This window comes from Equus caballus, chromosome 7, assembly GCF_041296265.1.
Source record: "Equus caballus isolate H_3958 breed thoroughbred chromosome 7, TB-T2T, whole genome shotgun sequence".
Lineage (NCBI taxonomy): Eukaryota > Metazoa > Chordata > Mammalia > Perissodactyla > Equidae > Equus > Equus caballus.
Window position 1 is genome coordinate 28,924,623 of NC_091690.1, and position 25,729 is coordinate 28,950,351.

General features: G+C 49.5%; 1 protein-coding gene across 15 annotated transcripts in view; it reads left to right on the top strand.

Annotated features, from left to right (window-relative positions):
* GRIK4 (glutamate ionotropic receptor kainate type subunit 4) overlaps positions 1 to 25,729 on the top strand; it is a 413,900-nt gene that overhangs the window by 301,957 nt on the left and 86,214 nt on the right. For all 15 annotated transcript variants that reach the window (XM_023645003.2, XM_023645006.2, XM_070273803.1 and 12 more), the window contains 2 exons: positions 5,855 to 6,007; positions 6,903 to 7,007. In XM_023645003.2, the coding sequence (XP_023500771.2) occupies positions 5,855 to 6,007; positions 6,903 to 7,007 (258 nt within the window). The remainder of the gene's footprint in view (positions 1 to 5,854; positions 6,008 to 6,902; positions 7,008 to 25,729) is intronic.

The window sequence follows — 25,729 nt, forward strand, 5'->3', positions numbered from 1 at the left end:
AAGGAGGGTCCAATTCTAAGGGTGCAGAGAGGGAGCGGCTGAACCGAGGGGTACTCGTAAAAGGAAGCTCAGTGCTGCCCACCCAGGCTGTACCCACCAGGTGGCTGACAGCAAGCCACAGATGTGCTTCTTGCCAGAGACCCTGCAAGCAGAGGAAGGAGCATCGTGAATGGAGACACATACCCACCAGTTTCACATGCCATTCCCATTAATCATGCTGCAAGGAACGAAATCATGGGAAATCATTAAAATTACAGATGGCTAGATTAAGTAATTAGAATTTAGGCTAAAACAGATGTTTGTAATTAAGTGTTTATTTCATTGAATAAAACCCAGATTGTAAGAACTCTTCCATGAGATTTTAATGGTTCCTGTCCTGGTATTATATTGGGGGCAGAGTTTAAGCTACAGAGATTCAGAGACAAATGGGCATCCCAGAGGACCCTGGGAACCCAGTGATCGGGAGAGTGTCAAGGGACATGAAGGGTTACAGGTGTGCGTTTAGAAGATGTTCTTATTTTTATCTCAGAGGAAGGAGAAGAAACTCAGCACAACTCCCTGAGTCAGACTGATTCATCTTAATTTATACAGAGTCTTTCATTCCCCTAAACAATTTACAAACAGCTCAAAAGAAAAAAAACAATGAAGAACCAAATGAAAATATAAAAACAAGAGAATCGAGAGTTCCTTGCCAAGCAAAATTTTGGTGCCAAGAAAGAGGAGAGGATTTTAAATGAGGATTGAGCTGTTTGGGGAATTTAATATTCGGAAGAGACAGGGACAGAGAAGCAGAGACAAGTCCAAGAGGCACGCACACACAGATGGGAACAGAAGCCACAGAAAGACAGAGGGGGATCGTGAAAGGGAAGGGAGACGCTTGGAAGGCGGGAAGGAGTGGAGATGGCGGGGAGTGTGGGCCCAGAAGCGGGCCTGAGTGCTGTTTTGGTACCAAAACTGCTTTCCCCAACTGCTGTCCCAGATGCTTTCCAGAGTTAAATTAGTAAATAATAGCAGAGGGAGAAAGCAGTTAGAAGAGCAAAAAGATGCTCAGGATGGAGCTCTGGAGTGAGATGGAAGAGTTGATGAGGCAGAGATTACAGGCCCTCACAGCATCGGAGGTGAAATTGGGTGAGGGGAGGAGATTGGCGACTTGGGGGATATAGGCTGGAGGAGCCGGGGATGGGAGGCAAGGTCTCAGAGAAGCAGTTGGAGGATCCAGGTGAGAGGCCTGGGAACATCACCAGGAGACTGTGAAACAGGGGTGGTCGGGTTATGTTTGGGGGACCCTGAGGAGACTGAAGTGGGAGAAGATGTTCAGAGCTTAGGAGGTTCCAGCTCAGATCAGCCCAGGCTGAACCGCAGAGAGGACCCGTGAAGCCGAGAGCATCCTGGGGACTCATGTGACCTCTCTGAAGGCAACAGACAGATGGAGAGGAGACAGGAACCCTGAAGATGGTCCTTCCATGTACTCCCTGCCCCGAGCATCCCTTGCTGGAGTTGTAACTACTAGAAGCACTCGAAGAATCTTGAAGGCCCCAGAGTTCAGGATGCCAAAGAACACTGCAAACAGGCACACACTGATCTCCCGGCATCCGGATTATCTGCTAATAAGAGAGCATCAGCCAAGAAAACCACATCCCAGATGGAGTGGGAACAGTGACAACCATGTGGCAGGAAAGAGCTTGGGGGCTGGTGGGAGGATGTGAGAAATGGCGTGGTGAGCTGTGTCTGCGAGTCTGCAGTGATTGGGGTCTCTCGGGGACCAGTGTGTAGCCTTGTGAGCAGAAGGGGCCTTTAGAGAGGGGATGAGGCCCAGGCCTCTCTGGGGGGCTGGGGCAACAATGCCCCTGAGAGGAAGGGGGTCCCCAGGACCTCAGGACCAGTTAGCATGCACTCAGCTTCCAGTGATGGAAATCCTGAATTAAACTGCCTTATACAAAAAAGGAGATGTGTTATCTCATGTCACAGTAAGTCGAGAGGTAGGGCAGATTCTGGAGTGATGTCATTGGAAACCCAGGTTCCCTGCATCTCTGCTCTGTCACCCTTGGGGTCAACTTCATCTTTAGGCTGGAGCCTGGATGGCTGCCACAGGTCCAGGCATTGTGTCCTGACACAGGAGTGTCCAGAGGAAGAGCAAGAACTGCCTCTCTCAGAGACAAGAAGCTCTTCTGAGAAGCAACCCATCACTCCAGGCCTCAGTTCATGTCTCATTGGTCAGAAGTGAGCCACTTGCCCAGTCCTGAATCACATGTTGGCTATGGGGATGGGATGACTCTGGACCACTCAGGGTCACCTGGGAGCTGGGGCTGGATCAGCCACCCCTGAAGCACATGGCTGCTTGGGGGAGAGGAGGACACCTGAATGAAATGGAGGTTCTGTTAGGGAGGAAGAAGGGGATAATGGTGCTAGGTAGGCAACTGATGGTACTTTCCACTGCCCTGTCTGTCCTGCCCTTATAGTCCTCTTCCAGCAAAAGTTCCAAATGGCTCTCAAGTGAGGGGCTAATGTGAGGACAAACAACTGGTCAGACCAGAAGGCAAACTGGGTAATACCCAGACCCAGGGTAGCAGAGAAGCCTGCCCACCACCCTTCCCTGCCCCCAGCTCTGGCCTGAGAGTCTCATGCTGCTGTCTGCTGATAAGAAGGTAACCACGTCTAGAAAGATTGCCCCATGTTGTCCCAGGAGGCTTGGCACAGGAATAAATCTGGTAGAGCGGCGACACACCCGGGCTTCTTGAGAGGAGCCTTGTCAGGAAGTGAAGTGGAGAGACAATGCCGCAGACAGGGGCGGAAACCAGCATGGGGAAAGGGGTGCTGGGGTTCCAGTGCTGGCCCTGCCACTGTCTTGCTTGGTGACTTGGGGCAAGAGGAGAACTCTCTGAGCCTCAGTTTCTTCATTTGTAAAATGAGAGAGTTGGACTAGTTGATCTCTAGGATCCCTTCCAGTTCTAACACTCTGTGATTTTGAGAATCTCAGAATGGAGAGACTAACTAACTGGGAGGCAAGAGAGAAGATGAGGCAGAAATTAGTTTACAGTATCATTTAAATAGCCAAACGGAAGGATCTAGAAGCCAATGTCAATGGGGTAACTAACTCCCCCTCAGGTAGATGTTTGTCTAAGCTGGAAAGGGAGAGTCTGTAGCATTCGTAATTTCCATATGTCCTTTTGTCAAGGAAATGTGAGAGGTCCATTAATAAAGGAGCCACATGTGTTCCAGGGGAAATGAATTATGTGCAAAGGACAAGGACAGTTGTAGGCTTGCTGAGAAGCATCAAGTGCCACACAGGTGAGCCTCGAATCAAATGAAGAAGGAGCTGAGCTGTAAAGGAGAAGGGCAGTGGGATGGGGAAGAGAGAGCGGGAGATGATGGATGGAGGGGCTTGGCAGAGTGTGCTGGTCAGCACGGCTCAGCAGGACTGCAGAGGTTTCTGCTGATCCCGATTATAGCACTTAGGTGCCCTTACCTGCTTAGTCTTCAGGTCACAGGTGGCTTTGGGACCAGGTGACAGAAAGGAGGGGTGTGGAGCTGGGAGGGCCGAAGACCCAAAGGAGGCAGAGGGGATACAATGGTTCCTGTCTGGTGGGACGTCTCAGTGGAGAATGGGTGGTGTTGAAGTCTACAGTACCTGCCAGATTGTAGGGGCTGGGAAGAAAGAAAAGAAGCAGGTGGAAGGAAGAAAAGGGGCAAGAGAGGGGAGAGAGGGTGAGAGGGAGAAAGAAGGAAGACACTGGCCAGGCAGGTTTCCAATGCAAGTGAACTTAGATTGGGGCGGAGAACTTTATTTGGCTGTTTCCCCGGTAATTGCCTTTTAGCAGTCAGCTTACCCTGTTCCTGTTAGGGCCTCCTTGCCCAACAGGTAGTAAAACTGTGAAGGAAATAAGTCACTCTTTCCCAGTCTTATTACTCCCCAGAGCCTTAGTCCAGCCAACACCTGCTTCCTGAGCACCTGCTGACACCTGCGCACCTGGGGGTACACGGGCTCCGCCCTCAGGCATGGTGACCCTGACACTCGCAGCGTACAGAGCACTTTTACTGAGGCGGGGACACTGACCCTCGTTTACAGGGGACTGGTGCTCCCTCGGTGCGGCGTGCAGTCACTCAGCACATAAGCGAGGCCTGGGATCTAGACTCCGGGTTTAGTGTTCCTTTATGTTAGTTTCTCCTCCACCTCGCTGTCTCAAGCTGCGTACACTCCATCTTCAGAGCTTGAAAAAACCCAGGAGGTCACAAGATGGCCTCCCTGCCTCCAACCTTGGAGAGGCCTGTGTTCCAGGGTTCAGCCGGTAGGAGGAAGGTTGGAAGAAGTCACATGGAGAGTGCTCTCACTGGTTTCTTCTGTTGAAAGAAGGGGCTTTGAAGAGACAGTATTGAATTGCCCGTCGTGGAGCGTCCCAGTACAGTGAAGGGCATTGCTTCGTCTTAGGGTGGGTGTGGACTTCAGCGCCCCACATCACTCCTTCCTCAGGGCCTCTGCCTGCTCTCCTGGGCCTTCCCTCAGGGCCCCTGCACAGTGTTGATCCTATAGTCATTTGTACTCAGTAGGTTTCTCTTGTCAGGGGCCTTAAGTACATTAACACAGCAGAGTGATGTCACCTCCGTAGATGGCACACTCCCCAAGGACGGGCGTCTTCTGTTTTTCTGCTCTCCTCCCATCGCCGCCCAAACACCTCAGCCTGTCCCTTTCCAAAGGCTGCAAACATCCAGTTAACTTGACGTGGTGTTTGGGCTGAGCCTTTGGACAGATTTCACCCCAAATTTAATTCAATTCAAGAAATGTGTCTTGGGGGCCTACCACATGCCAGTCCTGGTACTAGATGCTCTGCAGGATACAGAGGTGAAGGTCCTGAGTGTTCGGGCCCCAGAGCCTGCACTTTACTAGGGAGATGACAATATGGACAGACAGCTGCACCGAACTCTTGCCCTGGCTTGAAGGCCTCCACAGCATGGCCCCTGCCTCCCTTCCGCTTTATTGCTTCTTCCCCTCCCATCCCCTTCTGCAGGTGTGCTCCACACCTCCCACCTCTGTCTTCGCTCCCGCAGTTCCACCTCTGGAATGCCTTCCTCCCCTTCCCCTGCTGCGCCCCACTCCCAGATGCAGCAAGGATCTACCAGAATCCTTCAGGGGTCAGTTCCAACGCTGCATCTTCCACAAAACATTTCCTCAACCACCCAACCAGATAAGATATCTTCCTCTTTGGACCCCCACAGACTTTTGGGGGTCCATCTCACTCAGTTCATGTTACCTTTATTTCTGTCCTGTCTCCCCATACCCCTCCCCCATTCCAGTATAATCTGTCACAAGAATAGGGTCTCACTATCTTTGGGCTTTGAATTGACCGTGTGCTCCATACATACTCATCAAATTGAATAGTACAAAGTAGACTGTAGTAGTGGGTCCGTCTATGAAGAAACAATATCATGGAGGTCTCCCAGGTGGAAGTGACCTTCAACTGAGCCTTGTAGAATGGGCAAAGCTGAAGGTACTGGCTGCCTTCCTTCCTTTTCCTGAGATAGGTACGCTGTCCCCTTCCTGAGAGCATGGAAGTTGCTACTTCCATGGAGCAAAGAGAGAGAAAGATACTCTTGAAATCTTATGGTGCCCAGAGGGGTAGCTTGATGCCCAGTCCCTGAGAAGCCATTGCCACCATTGTCTGCTGTGTGCAAGCACCTGGTTAGGGGAAGTGGAGCTGAACCACAGACAGGAGGCGGGCCAAAGACACGCCCTTATCTTCCTTGTTTTGATGTCCTCCTTTCCTCCTTGTCTCTGTTCTTCCTCCTTTCCCTTCCCTTCCTTTACGCCCATCCCTTCCTCCCTCTGTGCCTCCTCTCTCCGCTTTCTGCCCTCTCGCAGCTCTCCTCGGCCCTGCTGTTTGATGCCGTCTATGCTGTGGTGACCGCGGTGCAGGAACTGAACCGGAGCCAGGAGATCGGCGTGAAGCCCCTGTCCTGCGGCTCAGCCCAGATCTGGCAGCACGGCACCAGCCTCATGAACTACCTGCGCATGGTGAGGGGCGGCTGGGGCCCCGCAGGAGCACGCCCAGCCTGCCGGTGGGACACTGTTCAAGGCCCCTCACCTCTGGGCTTCTTTAGCATATCACAGCCTCAGCTGAAAAGCAATCTCTGGCGACCCCATTCAGTGGCCCCTGGGTCACATTTGTTCCCTGATCTCTAAAACCACCGAGAATCCATGGCGAGTTTGTTTACAAGGCAATGGCTCTTGAGCCTTGAGACTATTAAGGGGTCCTGGATTCCAGGCTTGGAACCTGACCCCTCAGCTTAGAGGTGGTCCCAGCAAAGCTCTGCACAAACGAGGATGGATGATGCTGCCATAGACCGGGAACTCGCAGGGAGTTGCAGGCTCAGCACTTCTAGCTTGGTGCTGGGTTTCCCCAATGTTCTCTCGCTGTGTCTCCTCTGGTGGGACGGACATGGATCTCAAGTCCACAAAGAAGACCTCTCCTGTCAGAGAAGCCTGGTGCAGAGTGGCTTGGAATTTGCATTTAGAGTCAGGTCCTCCTGACTTCTTGCAGGCTGGGGGTGGGTGAGCAACTGCCCAGAGAGGGTGAATACTGTTAACAGCCAAGGGCCTGGAGGAGGGGCCCATGGGAATCTGAGCTCAGGCGAGCACCCTAGCATTGTGTTGGCTTAGGCAGCAGCTGTGAGGTCATTGGGTGTGGGGCATCCTTCTCCTACTCCAGCGCCGGACAAGTCTGAATTGGTTCCAGAGACATCCCATTTGTAGTCACAAGATCCTGTGGCTGAGAGGCGGGCAGGAGAATGGATCTTGATGGCTCCCCCTCTCTTGGGCATCCTTAAATAGCTCATGTGTGGAATGCTTTCTTGGGGCCAAGTGGAACATGGGGCCTATTTGGTGCTGTAACTCACTCTCTCTTGGACAGGTAGAATTGGAAGGTCTCACCGGCCACATTGAATTCAACAGCAAAGGCCAGAGGTCCAACTATGCCTTGAAAATCTTACAGTTCACGAGGAATGGTTTTCGGCAGGTAAGCTAGCTATGCTGCCATGGTGGCAGATCCCTCCTCTTAGTTCCATTCTCTGTCCCCAGCCCATTTCTCCTTGGCACTCAGGACAACCTCCTGCTCTCAGTTATCCCCAAGAACAACAGGCTGCATCCTGTGCAAGACTCCTGGCATGCGCTGGTCATCCCCACTTCTGCCACCAGGATCAGCCAGTGTGGGTCAGGGCTGCAGCCCCGCAAAAACCAAGAGGGAGGCAACCATGCTTTATGGGGGAGAGGGGAGGCAAGGGGGTGTCACATAGGGAAGGAATTCCTACACCTTGTTCACTATTTTGGATTATTCCACTCCCTGAATTTCACCCTAACCCTGGAACCAGCATTAGACTCCGGGGAGCCGACTGGTAAGGCACAGATGGGATCCCAGGTGGGCTGAGGAGTCCCTTCAGCAGTGGAATGGACAGCCAGTTCTCTCCTGTTGCCTCTTGTCTGACCAACCCAAGCCCCACCCCCATGCCAATCACACCCCTCCCCACTGTCGGCCGCCTGTCCTCCACCGCCGGCTCAGGTGCTTTGCCCTTTGTAGCTCCTTTCCACTCCCTACTCCTCTTCTCCGTCTCCTTCATTAACCTTCCTATTCTCCTTTTCTCAGATTCTCTTACATCAGAGGAAATAGGGATTCTGACAGCTACTCCAACTGCCTCTATGAAGGTCTCCCACCCTCCCCATCACCCTACTAATCAACTTTCTATTCTTAGTCCAGCCCTTCTCCACCCTCAGAAAAGCCTGCGAAATAGGAAATGATGCCCCATGACAGCAGGAAGCAGACATATTGAAGAGCTTCCTGACTATCAGTGGCCCCCCAAGGGAATGTACCACTGAAGGGGCTGCAGAATCGCCTCTCCAGGAGATTGTTGAGAATCATCGTCTTTATCTTCATCTTCACCATCTTCTGATTCTTCTTTTTCTTCTTCTTCATCATCATCATCATCATCATCATCGCAGCTTTCATTTATTAAGCTTTTACCACGGGCCGTATACCATTTAAATGTGTCATATGTATCTTCTCATTTAACCCTACAAAGTAGGTACTTTTTATTAATCCTCATTTTACAAGTGGGGAAACTAAGGCTCAGGAAATTGACTGAGTTGGCCTTGAACAATTAGTAATGGCAACAGGTTTTGAACCCAAAAACCTCTGACTCTGAAGCCCAGTTCTTAACTATGAAGACAAATCATGCATCAAAATCACCTTGATAATTTGTTCAAAATGCAGAATTTTAGACTCTACCCCACCAGAGTCTGACTGGGGAGACGTAGGAGAGAGCCCAGGAGCTGCTGTGGCATCAAGCACCCGAGGCGATTCTGCTGAAACCCTGCGCTAGGCGGTGGAAGCCCCGCCACATCTGCCTCCTGCTGCCCTGTCCCTGTGTCTGAGAGGCTCTGACTCAGCCTTTCTCACGAGGTCCAGTGAATTCCTTCTCAGAGGACAGTGATGATGCCGGGCCAGGTCCCCCTTCTTGGAAGACAACAATGTAAAAGGGAAGAGTCCCAGATGGAGAGAGAGGAGCCCTGAGTCCCGGTGCCGGCTCTGGAAACTACTCCTCAAGCTGGGCCAGAGCTCTGTGATCTTTAAGCCATAATAACGGCCACCATTTCTGATAACTTCCCCAGTGGGGCCAGGGGTAGGTAGGCGGCCAGAAACTATGGGAGAGAGTATCACAAAACAGTCATTTCATTTATCTAACAAATCGTTAATTGAGCCCATTCTGTGTGTCAGGCGCCTTGCTCGGCGTGGAAGAAACAAGGCTGAGAAAGGCCTGGCCCTGCCCTGAGAGCGAGCTCAGTCTAGCAAGGAGGACTAACAGAGAAAAAAATAAGTGCCATTTAGGGTTAAACTCAAATTGTGCCCTTGGATGCATAATTCCCTGAACCACTAAAGCCTCTGGCCTATAGGGAAACTACCAGGCAGACTTTCCCTGAGCCCCAGTATGCTTTGGGGATGTGAAATGAACATTCGTTCATTTTTTCAATCAATATCTGTTCAGGGCCCACTGTATGCCAGGCTTTCTTCCAGGCACACGTTTTTAAAAATGGGCACAGTGTCTGCTTTTGTGGGGCCTGTGTTCTAGTAGGGGAGAGATAATAGGCAAATACATATATAATATAATGTCAGTACTGATAAGTGCTATAAGAAGACAAGACAGAGTGAGGGAGCGGAGTGTGTGGAGAGAATGACGGGGAGAAGTGGTAGCTGAGAGAGCATAACGCTCACACCGAGTCCAGACCCACGCCATGAAAGCCCCGTCTCAGCTTTGAATGGCTCCCTGTGGACGTCTGCCCTGCTTCCTGAGTGCTCCCCAGAAAGAGCCCGCCTCCAGCACCCCTTCCATCAAGCGACACGTGCAGTGGCAGGGTTGGCTGGTGGCCCTGATCCACCCCCGCTTGAGCGGCAGCTGATTAGGCTCAAAGCACCTCTTCACCTTAACTCTGCTTCTCCAGCAGCCGCCACTCAGGCCGGCTTTTCCCAGCTGCCAGACCGCAGGATTGTCTGCGTCATTAAGAAACAGCATTGCCAGCCACCAGTATCCATCCCTCAGGCCCCACTCCAGCCCAGCAAGGGATTCTGCTCTGTGGCATCCTAAACAGCAGCTGCTGTTCCTTCATCAGCAGCTCACATGATTGATGTAGGGTAAGGCTTCTCAAGCCAAAGTGTGCCAGAATGTACCAGAATGACCAATGGTCCTTGTTTCAAAAGGTACATTCCCAGGCCCCCCAGCTATAAATTCTGAGTTAGTAAAACTGGGTGCATTCTAGGAATCTGCATATTCTTACCTAGCACTCAGAGAGATGACTGTGATGCAGGTGGTCCACAGACCTACCCTTGGACAAATACTGCCCTTATAGAAAGTGTTAGTTAACTTCAGCCTCTATGCATAGAATTCCTTCTTGACCTCCCCAAATCCCATCCCCATCTTTTTTGAGCTGATGTTGAATAGACTGTGCTGCAGAAGTGACCATGAAAGAGGATGATGTTTTTGACCTTTGGCTACCCTATGGGACACACCCTCCTGATTGGACCTATAAAGTGGATTGCAATAATCCTCTTTATTGCCCATTTTTCTTCAACAAATCTGGCGACCGTCCTGCTGCTTTCCTGTCTGCCTCAAGTTCCGTGAGTACCGCTGAAAACTGTGCAGATGTATCATGGGCACAGATGTAGCTTCGCAACGCTGGTCCCCAGGTCCCATCCCAATCACCAGGCCAATCTTTGCCTCTTGACAAGTGTCCTTCCCCTGCTTATTACAGGATGAAGAAGTGGTTTGGGGAGGGATAATTAATTGGTGGGAGGAATGTCAGTATCTCTGCTCTCATATTCTCCCAGCTCCATCCAAGGTGATGCTGGCAGGGGAGGGGAGAGTGACCAGGAGCAGGGGAAATAGCATCTCCTGAGTACCTGTTGTGTACCAGACACCACAGGGGCACTTGGCGCAGATCACTTCCAATCTGGAGGTCAGCCCTTCAAGGTGGATAAACTGCCATTTCACAAATGAGGAAACTGAAGCTCAGGGAGGGTGAGGACTTGGCCCACGTCCACTTTTAGCAAGGACTTCAGGCAGAGCTGGAATTCACGCTCAGGTTTGTCCAAGTCCACACCACTCAGGTTTGTCCATGCTCTCTGGTCCCCCACTCGTGGCTTTTCCTCACTTTCCTGGAATCCCTAAGCTCCCAAATCAAGACACTTTGCCCAGGTCTGTTGCTTTGCCACCACCTGCTGCCCATCAGGTCAGCTCCTGGCTCCCAGGGACCTGCTGAGCTGGGCTTTCTTTTGTAACGGCGTCTTCTCATTTGGACTTGGTTCTGTTCTTTCTCTTCCTGTCTGGGCGAGTGACTATTAAGAGCTGGTTTTGACTGTTTAGAAAGCACCACGCAGGGACACCGTGGGTTGTAATTGGTAAAATGTCTCAACCAAATGCCATATTCCCCGCCAGTGGCTGATCAAGGGATTATTACCATTTTAAAAATAGTCTTTCGGAATTCAGGGTTATCTTTTACCATTTAAAAAATTACTAGTTTGATTCTGTTTGGAGAGGGTTTTCCTTCTTGCGACTCTGTGGAGCTTCCAGTGGAGCCCGTTTGAGGGGAAATGTTCCCTACGGTGTCCTGTAAGGGACATTTCTGAATCCCGATTGCTTATTTCTGGGCATGTAAGTCAATAGTATTGCTTCCAGTTTCTCTAGTTCCCTCCCTCAGTTCTTGCCTGTGTGAGATCTCCCTTCTCCATCCCATATTCTCCCTTCTCATCCCCCAGAAGATGTCCTGGGTGGTATTGGAATAGTATAATCTTTCTTCCTGATTTGGGAGAAATCATATTTGAAAGAGGCAAGGAAAAAAAGCAGCACAGCGTTAGAGGGCCCTTAATTTCCTTCACTTAACTTGGTCTAAAGATCAGAGATTCTGAGCAGCCCCCTAGCGACTTTGTTAGGGCCGGGATAAGATGAGCACACCTTTCATCTGAGGATCGGAAATGGCTTAACAGGCTCTAATTAAGCCTTTGGGAAAGGGAGAGCTGAGGCGTGGAGGTCTGACATCCCTCACTAAAGGTGCAGATCTAAAGTTTTCTATTGGCTCACTGTACATCACCATGGGGTACCTCAATTTTCTTCCTCTGTGCAATGAAGATGGTGATCCCCCAACGTTTGGCCTGGCTAAGCCCAAGGATTATTGAAACTGGGTCTGATGGTGCTGTCTTCTGCTTGCCTATGGTTAGACAGAAACCTGGCTCTACTGACATAATAATAATAATAGCTAACTTTTATTGAATGTCTTCTATGTGATGCACTGTGCTGGGTGATATACATAGGTATTTTCAATTTCTTATCTTTTTATCAACCATGCATAAAAACTATTCTCTCCATCTTGCAGGTAAAGAAACTGAGACAGAGGTAGATAATGTGTCCCCATTCACAAAGCTAGTAAATTCCAGACTTAAGAACTGAGTCTGGGTCTAACTGTCTTCAAAGTCCATGGTCTTTCCACTCTGCAGCATGGCCCCAGAACATGTTGGAGGAGACCTTCGAGGCCTCTAGTCTAATCTTCCAACCCAATGCAAGAATGTTCTCCACAGTGTCCCTGAGAGGAATGGCCACCCAGCCTCCCCCCGAGCATGTCCTGGGCTGGGGAATTCACTGCCTCTCAAGGGATGCATTCCAAGGTCTTCCAGGCACTGGATCAAAATCTGCCTCTTAATTCTGCCCTATAAGCAGCCCAGAATAGCCTGCCTTCTCCTTTTTACCAGCTCTTCAAATATTGGAAAATAGTCTGATTTCATTCATTCATTCATTCTTGAAATTTAGCGTAAAATTTTTTGAGCACCTACTCTGTGTCAAGGACAGGAAATGTATGGTAAATGAGTCATGGTTCCTGCAAGAGCTCACAGTCTTTTGGGAAAGACAAAAATCACAGTCGACAGTTACTACACAGCACTTGAGTTGTTCCGCCTCTCTGATTTTTCCCTTTCTCAAACAGCAGCCCCTAGCTGTTCCCAATGCCACCTGGCCTCCAAATCTCTCACCGCCAATGCTTTTTGGTTTGTCAGGGTCACTGTTAAAACCTGAGGCCCAAACTGAGGACCACTCTCCGGATGGGGTGAAGTGACACAGAACTGAGAGCGTGTGGGACTCTCAGTTTCCTCACTCCAAACACTAAATTTCTATTCACCACATTAGCGTGCTTCCTGGAATTAGTTTTTGAATTTTTGATTAGTTCTGAACTTTGAGGCTTGGGGTCAATGAATAACTCCACCTCCCCCTCCCCGCCCCCCAAAGACACGGGGTTGCTGTCCCATGAATTTTGCATAGAAAACATCCCTGAGCCACCTTTTCCTGGACCACCGATCTGTTCCTATGGAGATGGAGAGATTAGCAGAGCTGGCCAGGAGAGGGTGAGTAAAAAGCCTTGTGAACTGCTAGCCACCCTTCGTGTTCTAAAGCTGATATAAATGAAGCTTTCAAGGGAGTTCTCTGGAGACGTGAGTGTGGTTCTAACCAGAGGCAGGTGGATGGATGAGATAACTTTCATGAGTCACCCTGGCAAACCAAGAACTCAGGGATCCTGTGTCCTCTAAAAGGTTCAGGGGCTCCAGCTCCAACTTCCTGAACTTACTGCAGGTCCCACCAATTAGTTTCTGGGAGGACAGGCTGCCTCTCTTTAGTCTCCTCTCCTGCCGTCTGCCCCCTTTCCCAGGAGATCTGGGGTCGTCCTGGGTTGGTGGCAGCAGAGCTTGCTTTGACAGCACTCCAAGTTGCGTCAAGGCAGCTACTTTTCTCATCATGGCCCTCTGCAGCCAGGAACCCCAGTTGCTTTGACGGCAGTTTTAGCAGACCTGCTGGGGGGATCCCCCCCGTCCCCACCTCCAGGCCCCTTCCCTTACTTCAAAAGTAAACAAAGAACAACAGAAAACCCTCAAAACACCCTGTGGGATGAGAGTCTGCACTGCCATTGCCCGCACGTGGCATTGGGGGAACAGTGAGGGAAGTGTCTTCCTCTACATGGAAAGCACCCCTGCTAGTCCCCCAGCCTCTGTGCCCCTTCGCCAGCGCCTCTCATTACAAACCTCTGTGACAGCTCAGGTCCCATCTGCACTAACAGAAACAGCCATTAAGGCTCAGACAGGTTGCCAGTGGGGGAAGCTGCTCAGAGTGCCCTGATTCCTGCTGTCTAATACATTTTCAATGGGAGGAAGGAGTTTGCCATAAATATGCAGATCCTTTGAAGCCGCCTTTGCGGGACCTGGCTCAGAGCACTGGAGCGGGGGTCTGATTGCTGAAAATCAGCAGCCTCGAGTGCCAGCTCCCCAGCTGAGGGACAGACCTGAGAAGAGTGGGCCGGCTGGGGCGGCTGCTTGTGGAGCGACTTTGCCTTTGATGAGGGGATTCTGAGGCAGTGGATTCTCAGGTGGGATGGGGGAGAAAGTGATGGGTGGTTGGGGGCCGCTTTGAAGGTTACTGAAAACTCGCTTATTTCTTCCTTTTAATTAAGGAGCCAGGCAAAGGGGAATTGGCATGAGGTTTAAAATAGTTGACAACATCTCCTAGAATATCATAAATTCTTAAGAGCTGGAGGAGACCTGAAAGGTCATCTGGTTTAACTTTCCTTTTAGAAAATGCAGATGGGAGCGTGTCGTTCTGAGCCTAAAACACCATAGTGGCCCCCGTTTGCTTTCAGGACGAAATGGCAGTTCCACAGCCAGGCTGCTGTGCTGGGCCCTGCCTGCCTCTGAACCTCCTCCCGTGCCCCGTGCTCCCGTGCTCTGCCTCTGCTGCAGTATTCTCACACTGGCGTCACTCCAGGACTGGGGACTCATTGGGTGCAGACCCAGCAACAGCCAGCTGAGAGTGGCGCTCAGCACGGGCCTGGAAAAGGATGTGCTGGGGACCAAGGGACAGGTGCGCACAGAGCCCAGTACTGGGGCCTGTGGAGGTGTGCAGGGGGCACTCGGGACGTACCATTCCGGCCCTCAGGAGCTCACATCCAGTGGGGACACCAGAGCCCTAGGGACCTAGGATCTTGTCATGAGAGTTCTCTAAAGCCACTGCTCGCCAGTTTGCTCAAGAGAGATTTCATATGACAAGCCCCTCCCTTGGCGACTGGAATTTAAAATTCGAGTGGAAGACCCTTCAACTCATTGATATAATTCTCCCTTTTCCTTTTCTTTCCATTCTCTAAGAGCAATACTCCTCTAGTTAATTAAAAGCCTATTAAGTACCTCCTCCTGTGAGGGCATCTGGCCTTCCTGGCCACTCCCAGGACCACAGACAGCCAAGGGGCTGATGAGCTGGCCTTGGACGGTATGATCTGATGGCTTTTTCTCCTCCTGCCTCCCTGGCCCACATATGTCTGGTTCTTTCTCCCAAATCACAGGGACTGCTGATCAGCCTTGATGGGAAATTCACTGACTGCAGAAGCTTATTCACACATCAGCCAGCAAAGAAATTAGAGCTACTTAAATTTTCAAATGGGGGGCTGCTTTTGGGCAGAGGAGCAGGGTTTCAAAGTGCTGCATTTTAAAGATATTTCTTGTAATATGCCCCATCGCGCATCCTGCCTGAGCTCAGCCTGGGGAAGTTTGCCAGTTCTGAGTGAGTCCTTTCTGCGCCTCTTCAGCCAGCTCCTGCCTGGGAGAGCTGGACGAGGCCGAGCTGCTAATTTCGTCTCAGGAAGCAGCCTGGCTCGGTCAGCTCCCAAGAGACATGGGGCAGGCCGTAGGCCAGAGGGGTAGGGAGTGGAGGCAGGCAGGCCAAAGGGAAAGGAAAATTCAGGAAGGTGAGAGGAAGCTGTGTGCGGGAGCAGGCACCATGGGGCAGTGGAAAGACTCATCTCTTGTCCCAGCCCTCAGTTCCTAGCAATTCTGTTCCTTAATTGCTTCCTCAGTAAAGTAGGGATGATGGTCATAATAATATCTGCTTTATGTACATCATAAAATTATTGTGAGAACAAAGTGGAATATTGTTTATAGATGTGCTTTGAGGATTCTGCTATATTGTGCAAATTTTAGTTCTGTCGTCTCTTGTGGAGATACCTGTCTATATATTTCTCTATCTTTCTATGCAGTGTTCCTGGAATCCAGCATCCAGTCTGGTTCAGGGCAGAGAGAAGGACAAAGTAGGGCTGAGCCACATGCTCATGTCACTCCTGCTGCAACTCCAGGGCCTGGCAGGAGGGCTGCAAAAACCAGCCAGTGCCAGCCATGCTTGGTGGAAATAAATTCTGCCAGCTAGTCTTCCTTGCTTCAGGATGGGTTCCCCATGGCCTTCTGCCTCCCCTACCTCTCTCCTTCCTCCATCCCTAACCTCTGCCCTTCCTCCATCCCTAGCATGGCAGCATCACCAGTTCCACTTTGCAGTGGCTCTGAGTGGGTGTGAAGATGAGAACCAGAAGTCATGGCTCTGCTCTCGGGAAAGTCTGTAGCACATCTGGGGCCCGCCTGACGTGGACTGCTCAGACAAGAGCTGCTGACACCCCCAGATGAAAAACTCCCCATCTTCCCAGAGCACAGTGAGGCTCAGCCACACACTGTCTCCCACCTGCGAGCCTGCATCCATCTAGGGGCAACGATGAGCCATTCTCAGCCCATCCCTGAAACCTCAGCTATGCATCTTGCCCTGAAGGACAGGGAGTGACCAGCTTCCTTCAGCCCCAACGCTTCATTAGAACCATTAGTTCAATTGGCATCGGCCACTCAGAGCTCAAAGTTGTGTGTTATTAGTACAACTGCTTTCCCAAGATACTTCTCCAGCTGGCGTGTATAACAAGTGAAGCCAGGCACTCTCTATGCCCTGACTGTGTCAGTCCATTGGCAGTAATTTTCTTGTAAGATGAAAAATCCTGAGCATGCCTGAGCTCTCTGATAAATTCTCTCCTCAGCAGCTGATTCGAAATACCTCCTATCTTTCAGGCGGTGAGAGAAGGATGTGCAGCTGAGTCTTCCTATTTACAGACTGTGCAGTACACTCACCCCGTGCCAGTTTGATCATCCCCAAGATGTTTAGAAGAGAGTCTGTGAGATTTTTGACCATACGAGAATAAAAGAGGGAGCTGAGATGTAGGTAAAGGAAATTTTTAAACCAGTACTTCTGTCCAGAAGGAAAGGCAATCTGAGCATCCTCGCTGCCCTATGCAGGGACATTTGACTTCTCAAACCCTGAGCTAGTTGGAGAGTACATTAAGCCTCTGAGAGCATCAGTGAGGGGTAGTACTTTCAGTTGGAGCTGACTGGGGTGAACTGAGTTCCACTCCTGCCCCAGACAGTATTTATCTGTCGCTAGAGTCCCTGAAAACAGCCCCTGTGGGTTTGTCTTCTTTGGCAGGAGGGGTGATGAGGACTAGACCAAATTCCACTTCGCATCCCAGAGGTTGGGGATTCAGGATGGAAGTCTGGGCACATCTTGGCGGAAGCCAAACATTCAAGCACAGATGAGTGCAGTTGATCTCATTATTTGTGGATTCCTTATTCGCAAATTTGTTTAGTCGCTAAAATCTCTTTGTAACCCCAAATCAATACTCAGGCACTTTCATAGATATGCACAGAGCAGCAAAAAATCTGAGTCGGCAGATGGGCACGCTCCCAGCTGGGGTTGAACAAGGCCATGCCGTCTTCTTGCTTCAGCTCTCATACTGGAAACGTGTCCTTTTTGCGGTCTGTCTAGTGTCATGTCTTTTGCATTATGTGCTTTCTTTTGGAGATTTTGCTGTTTAAAATGACCCACAAACTTTGTGCTGAAGTGCTGTCTAGTGTCCCTAAGTGCAAGAAAGCTGTGATGCGCCTTACAGAGAATATACAGTTGTTAGAAAAGCACCATCCAGGCATGAGTTACAGTGCTGTCATTCAATATGAATGAATCAACAATATATATTAAATAAGGTGTCTGTAAGCAGAAACACACCTAAAACAAGGTTATATATTGATTACTTGATGAAAATGCTGTGACCAGAGGCTCATAGGAACCTAACCCTGTTTTTCCCTTAGGAGCAATGGTTCAGTATTTCTTTTTCCTTTTCTTTTCTTTCTTTTCTTTTTTTTTTTTTTTTGAGGAAGATGAGCCCTGAGCTAACATCTGCTGCCAATCCTCCTCTTTTTTGTTGAGGTAGACTGGTCCTGAGCTATCATCCATGCCCATCTTCCTCTACTTTATATGTGAGATGCCTGCCACAGCGTGGCTTAGACAAGCAGTGCATAGGTCCACACCTGGGATCTGAACTGGTGGACCCTGGGCTGCCAAAGCAGAACATGCAAACTTAACCACTGTGCCACCGGGCTGGCCTAATGGTTCAGTATTTCTGATTCGGTGTTTGTGGCAAATTTTTAGAACTTAACCACCATGAATAACAAGAATCAACTGTAGTGAGATTCAGCCAGGAGAGAAGACCAGGAAGAAGTTTTCTTACAGTGGCTTTTTCTCTCTGTGTTCATTACCCCATACTCTTGCTCTCTTGTTTTCTCACAACGTTCAAGGACCTCATCTGCCCCTTGATGCCCTGGCCTTCCTCCTGATTCCCCTGATGTAGAAGTAGAATCTAGATCCCATGCTCCTGGGGCCAAAAGGAATAATAAAGGTCCTCTAGACCAGTGCTGTACTCGAATGCTTGGATTCTTGCAAATGCGTTCTCATGAAGTAGAGTTGGTGCTTGAATGCCTCCAGTGTTGGAGAACTCACTACCTATAGGGACAGTATATTCCATCTTGGAAAGCTCTCGTTGTTGGAAAGCTTGTCTGTGTATTGGGCAGGATTCTTTCTTTCTGAAGCCTGTTGCTTTTGTTCTTTGTTCTGTTTCTCGGGTCCGCACGTCTATTCCATCCTTCCCATGGTTGCCTTTACATTTTCATCCTATAATGTGATTTCAGTCTCTTTACTTTCCTGGTCAATATCCTTGGAACACATTCCAGTTAGTCTATGCTCCACTTCAAGAGTGCTGCCTGGAACAGTATGCAGTATTTCAGGTGAGCTCTGAGTGGAAGAGCACTTCCCTTGTATAGGACCTGCCATCCCTTTGTAAATGGGGTATGCAACTGAGAAGGCTAGAATGTGTTAATACTTATAGATTTATTTCCAGGTCAACCAAACATGATGTCTTAGTCCCCAGACCAGGCTCTCTAATGGCGGAATGCCAGGCATCAGCCACTGGGCTCAGAGAGAGCTGTTTCGTGGCAGTGGGAGATGCCCTTCCTCACTTCCCTCTCACGGGTGGCCACCTGCTTCATCTTCATACCTGGGCAGCATGCTTCCAGTGCCCCCTGCACTCATCTCTCCGAGGCCTTTTGTGGTGTCCCTCTCAGGCCTGTCTGTCCCTGGCTTTGCCCCAGGCCACTTTGCAAAACTATGCCACATTATAAATATACCCGGCATTTTCAGGAATTCACATTTGAGCTGGAAGGGGCTAGACTACATCCTTCTTTTATAGGTAAGATAACTGAAGACTAAAAAGAAGTGACTTGCCCAAAGAAATTTCATAATTCAATTCAACAGATATTTATTGAGTACCAGGTGCTTTCTTGGGAGCTGGATCTACAAAGGAGAATTTATTAATGCAACTGCCAAGTAAAGATGTGTGCCGTGCTAAGTACCGATTCCAAGGTAGGCACTGGGGATGTGATGGGGAGCAAGACAGAGTCTCATCATTCACGGACTGTATTGTCTGGTGGGAGAGATGAGCTTGAAACCAGTGAGCACCTAAATAGTCACGTGACTGCAGGTGTGACGAGTGCTACAAAGGAGAAGTTCAGGGCACCGTGTATGAGTCCCTGTGATGGGGACTTGACTGAGTCAGAGGGGCTGAGAAGGGCGTCCCCGGGGGGGTGACATTCAGGACAAGCTTGATGGATGAGTGGGCACCCCCAGGTGAAGAGGAGTGCGAGAGTCCAAACTGAAGTCTCCCAGAGCTGGTGGTCTGTATGGAACTCGGAGACCGGAAGCCAGAATTCCCGAGGCTTTCCTTTATGCACTGTACCCCACTGTTGCCTTCCTCAAGCTTTATTTAAATATCCTCCTCTAAAGATGTAAGTCAGAATCAAAGGCAAGGAAACGCAACGGCTGACTTCAGGGATGTGGGCGCTCAGGCAGGAATGCTTATGGCAAATACCAATGGGTAAAGAATAACAATTCATTGTTTAACTACACATCCATAGCCTAGGAAAATGACTATCTTGGGGAGCAGTGTAGCAAAGTGGACCTGCCTGGGTTTGAAGCCACATTAACTATGGAGCTTAGGGCAAGAAACCTAACCTCCCCAAGCCTCAGTTTTCTAATCTGTAAAACAGGGATGATAGCCATACCTCCCTTGTAGTGTGGTTGGGAAGATTACGTAAGATAACAAAGCATTTAGTTCAAAATGTGGCATGCAGTATATGTTCAAAAGTATTAGGTTGTATAATTTTCTTATAGTTAGTCCTTTAGTTAGTAGTGACCAGAACTAGGAGTTCATCGATGCCAAAAATGTATTTATGATCATTAGTTATGTTCCAGGTCCTCTGCAAGGGGCTGATTATAGAGTACAGAACAGGTCCACATCCCTTGTGCCAGGTACTGTCATACTTTTGAGGCTGACTTGCATTTAGGTTGAATCCAGGACACACATTAACACCCATGGATGCATAATTCAACCAAAGCTTATGAAAACAAAGTTACCCCTGCTGTGTACATTGCACTCTGATCTATTCCAGATATATATTTCATTTTTAAAATGCAGGTCTTGACCCACTAAATGGATTTCATAACCCGCTAATGGGTAGCAGCCACAGTTGAACAAAACATTGCCTTAGACCAACTGAGTTGAAGGCTCAATAAGCCCAGGCAGAGTTCATTCGATAGGAAGTCTTCCCAGCTTTCCCCAGGCTCGTTTTTGATCTCTAACCTTTGGCATTTGCCATTGTTGTCCTTTGATCCTGAATTTTCACAGCATTCTGCACGTAAGCACATATTTTGTGTTAAAAGAATAGTTTGGCTACGAGAATGAGGTCTTTGGTCAATATGAGTGACTCTGTTTCCCGCATCACCCCGTCAGGCTCTCAATTGGGCCCTTACTCATGACCCAATCTCCAGGGTAGACTAACCTTTTATGATAGGAGATATTGGATTTAAATTCAATAAACATTTTATTCCTTCATGCCAGTGGTGTTCGCCATAGAGTTTCACACTACAAGCCCTTTGAGCTGGTCTTATATCGAGGTGCAGACCTGTATTGTAGAGACCCTGAAACTGTAACTCAATCGAATTAATTCCCGGGGTCTCCAGCCATAGCGTTCACACCTGACTGTCATTTATGTGCCTATATGTCGACATCAGTTCCATGCACTGCAGGAGATGCTAATACATTATTATATGCATTCTTCCTAAAGAGAACTTCAACTTTGAGCCCTGAACCTGAGGTTAAAAAAAATGAGTTGTTGGTTATGGTTCTTTCAACTTTGGATGGCCGGGGAGAACAAGGATCTGGAAGAAAAAGAGCTTGTGTTTGCCTTTAAGCTTTTGTCACATCTGTGATTGCCTCAGTTGTTGTTGGTGCTGTCGAGGCTGTTCTGACTTGTTTTCATGGCTAATTTTTGGAAGTGGGTGGCCAAGTCCTTCTTAATCTGGAAGCTCTGCTGAAACCTGTCCACCATGAGTGATGCTGCTGGTATTTAAAATCCCGGTGGCATAGCCTTCAGCATCACAGCAACACGTGCCGCCACAGTGTGACAACTGACAGACAGGTGGTGTGGCTCCCTGACCGGGAAACAAACCCCGGGCCATGGCAGTGAGAGCCCCAAATCTTAAGCACTAGACCACCAGAGCTGGCTGATAACATGCCAATAAGTGGAGAAGGGAAGGAAGACTACCCTTATCTTACAGCTAGCAAAAGTGGCAGAGTGGAACTTGAAGCCAAATCTCCTGACTTCTGGTCAGCTACATTCCCACCAGCCAGACAATAGTACTGTTGTCTTATGTTCCTGTGGCTTATTATGACTTATCAAAAACCATGATGCACATTATCTCAGTTGATTATCAACAGCAATGCCGTACTAAGGGCAGGCAAGTTCTTTTATTTCTATTTTACAGATGAGGAAGATTCAGAGAGGTTAAATGATTTGCCCAAGGTCACACAGCTTATGCATGGCAGAGGAGGATGGAAAATATGTCTTCTGATGCCCCCTCCTGCATCTCCTTGTGCCAAACGCCTAAGTAACCACCCGGCGCCTTGGTCAGAATCATTCTTGTGGACTCTTATAGGTGACTCCCTGTATTCTCCAAAGAACAAGTTCACAGTGATCAGAGGTATGTGGGAAGACCCAGTCGGAAGGTCTGGATAGCCTGCACCTGCTCTAACTCAACCAGATGGTATAGTAGTAAATAGAACACGAGTTCAAATCCCAGTTTAATCCCCTATTAATGTCATACTCAGCACGTTGCTTGCTGTCTCTGAGTCTCAGTTTCTTTCATTCATTCAACAAAACCTTGTAAGAAGTGCCTACATTAAGCATTATTATCGTTGTCTGAAGTGCCTATATTTCTCAAGTGGGAATAATAACCGTGTTGTTATGCAGAATCAGGGGAATTTATGTAAGCAAACCACGTGGCTGGGTGCCCAACACGCAAAGGTGATCAACAAGTGTCCTTGAACTCTGACACTGGGCCAGAGGACGCGCCCGCCCTTGGCGTCATGTCAGCCTCTCTGGGTGCTGAGTCCTGGCCGTGCTGAATTCAAAGAACGGACGTCTCAACAGACATAACATGTGACCTGTTACAGAGCCATGGGCACTGGCTCGGAGGCAGGCCAGGATGTGAGGAAATCGCCCCGGGCTTTAAAAATGAATCCCTTTTTCCCGACTTGGGAGAGAACAAAGTGGGCAAATGCCAGCCCCCCGAGTGATTGTAGGGGGTAAGAGGCGCGCGGCAGCCCTGGGCAGGCCCGCCCGTCTCTGCCGTAGCGCAGGGCTCTCCCTCAGCAGCACAGTGAGGCAGACAGGCGGCGAGCAATGGTCTCGTTAGTGAGTGTGTAATCACAGCCCGGGACAAATGTTCCAAAGGAAAAGAACAGAGTTCTGGAAGAGGTTTGACTTCCGGAGTTAAAGGATGTGCTTCCTGGTGATTTCTGAACTGAAGCCTGAAGGATTAACAGGTGTAAATAGATCAGGGTTTGGAAAACTTCAATAAGGTTCAGATAGTAAATATTTCCGCTTTGCGACTCTACTGAACAGAGATGTAGATAAAAGGAGTCACAGACAATACTTAAACGAATGGGCTTTACCTCCTGAAGCAGCCAGCGGGCCGGGTCTGGCCTGTAGGCTGTGGCTTGCCAACCCCTGAACGGGCTGAAAGAGGGCTGGGGTGGGCAGGGGGTCGTACAGCAGGGAGAGTTCCGGACAGGAGCTGGCATGCATCGAGACCCTGGCAAGAAGGAGCTTGCTGACTTGAGCACGCGGGGGTGACAGGAGTGCAGATAAAGGTGGAGAGAGAGTGTGAGGTGAGTGTGGGGGTGGGCCGAGGCCAGGCCTCCAGGGCCTGGTGGGCCGTGCCAAGGACTTTGGTCTCTATCCTTAAACCAAAATGGGAAGGAATTGAAGGGCTTTTCGCAGGGGCTAGTGTGATCATATCTGACATGTAGTTGCAGCGACGGGCTGCTGACGTGTGGAGGACAGAACAAAGAGAGGCCCAGAGTGGAGTCTAGGCCAGGGGAAGTTCTGCAGGAACTCGGATGAATGCGGAGGCTGGGGAAGGGCGAGACGCAGGGAAATTAACTGACTCGCTCAGGGTCAGCCAGCCCTGTGGTCATAGTGTGAGATGCTAATTCAGGGCTCCAGACTCCAGGTGACACACTTCTAGCTCTTTCAGAAGCGGCAGAGGACCCCTTGGTCATGGCCCCTAGACCAGCATTTTCCATGGTGTGTTGCTGAGGGAGTGACCAGCTTGCGTGCGCTGACCCAGGGTCACGGGGCTCACCAAATACAGGTCTTGGACACTCATTCAACTGTACGGTAGTCACCTTTCCAAAGGACTGTGGGTCACCCATATCGGTGTCATGGAGTCCATTCTCTAAGGCCCCTAGGCCGCCATTAGGCCTTGCCTGTGTTTTCATTACAGCAATTCTTTCAAGCTTGCTCCCTCTGTTGCTCACCCAGGGGTCTTACACACAGCTCCTGGAAGGACAGGGGCTCTTTGAGACAGCTATCCTAATAGCAGTAAGAAGTGACAGTTCACAGAGAGAAAAGAGACACTATGAAGAGCAGACAAATTAACTTACAAAAGCACAGAAATGAGGGCAGGTGGCATCCACATTTCAGTAACCCCTGAGCAGCCTTCTGTCACTGGACAGTGTAATAACCGGCTTGAGAATGCTGACACTGTGTCTTAAGATAAAGATGCTCACTCTGTTTAAGAGGACAGTGGAGGGGCTGGCCCGGTGTCGCAGTGGTTAAGTGTGCACGTTCCACTTCGGCGGCCCAGGGTTTGCCAGTTTGGATCCCGGGTGGGGTCATGGCGCCGCTTGGCACGCCATGCTGTCATAGGCATCCCACATATAAAGTAGACGAAGATGGGTGCAGATGTTAGCTCAGGGCCAGTCTTCCTCAGCAAAAAGAGGAGGATTGGCAGCCTATCTTAGCTCAGGGCTAGTCTTCCTCAAAAAAAAAAAAAAAGAGGACAGTGGAAAGTGTAATTCCCTTTGAAAGAATTTTTGGAAGTAAGGCTTTCAAATAAATAATTAAAATCTCCCAAATTTTAGCACTTAAAGGAACAAGATAATTATTAATTTATATGGCTTCCATGTCCTTTGGGGATCTTTGGATAAATGATACTTTCTGTGCACATGCAAACACACCCCATATCAGTTATATTTACGCCTATGATGATATGCCCACCTATCAGATGTTTCTTCTAAGAGCGTTAGAATCAGGACTGAGAGGGAGTACACATTTGTTTCCAATCTTGTAGCTCAGTTAAGCCACACATTGGCCTTATTTTGAATCCTGGTTTTTTTCCCACGTATCAGCTCTGTGACTTGGGTAAATTATTAATTTAGGTGAACTTCACTTTCCTTATTGATAAAGAGGAGGGGCGAGGAGACTCGTGTGCATAAACTCTCGTGCCTGGTGCAGAGCCCGCCCCTGTGAGCACAGTTGGCACCCTGGGTCGTGCTGGCGCCCACTTGCCCCGGTGAGCAAGACCCCGCTGCACGTCTCTGTGCTCAGTGATGTCACATTAGTAGCTGGAATCAGCCATAGTGGGAGTGTTTATACCACAGAAATCAGCAAATGCTGCCAATCAGGGTCTTTTTTTTCTGGAGAGCCAGTTTCTAAACATTTCCCAGATCACCACTGGTCGGCACTCAGTCACTCGATTTCTCCACCCTTGCCTTGTCCTGTCAACCGTTTGTCGTCTGCGTTGCTGTCTCTCATCCATCCGGCGTCAGAATCACCTGGAAGGCTTGCTGCAGCACACGTCGCTGGGCCCTCCTAGAGTTTCTGATTCAGTCAGTCTGGAATGGGGCCTAAGAATTTGCATTTCTAACACCAAAACTGCTGGTCCGGGAACCAGACTTTGAAACACTCGTCTAATCTGTCTGATAAACTAAAGTCCACACTGCAAAGCCCTTTGTCGGGCCCAGAAGAGATCTCACCTTCTGTTTCAGACAATGGCATTAAAAATTAAATTGATGGATACTACCTAGCACTTTGCACACACACCATCTCATTTAATCTTCTTAAGAACCCTATGAGGTAATAATTAACATTTTAACCCCCATTTTATAGATGGGAGAAACTGAGGCTCAGAGGGATTCAGTAACTTACCTGAGGTCACACAGCTTATAAGCAGAGAGGCCAGGTTAAACCCAGGTCTTCCAGCCCCGGGGCGAGTGCATTCGTGGTGCAGATTGTGCGATGCCCAAGGGCAAGGAGAGGCTGAAATCCAGCATGCCCAGCTGTGCACCAGCATTAAGTTGCTGTGTAGGCTAGCAGTGGCGTTGTACAAGTCCATACCCTCCCCTCCCTTCACGGCAGCCTCTGGGGCCTCTAAACTGGTGGAAAGACTACGCAAGTGGGAGCGACAGAAAGTACAGAGAGGGCCGCAGAAAGACATTATTGGAAGCATCATCAAGCTCACACATGTGGGCATGTGGAAGAGGCTTATAAAACAGCTGTCCCTGCAGGAGGTTTTGGGGCAGGTGTCAGCGGGGTGGAGCAAGGGAATTTGGCTGGAGGCAGAGCCACAGATTGTC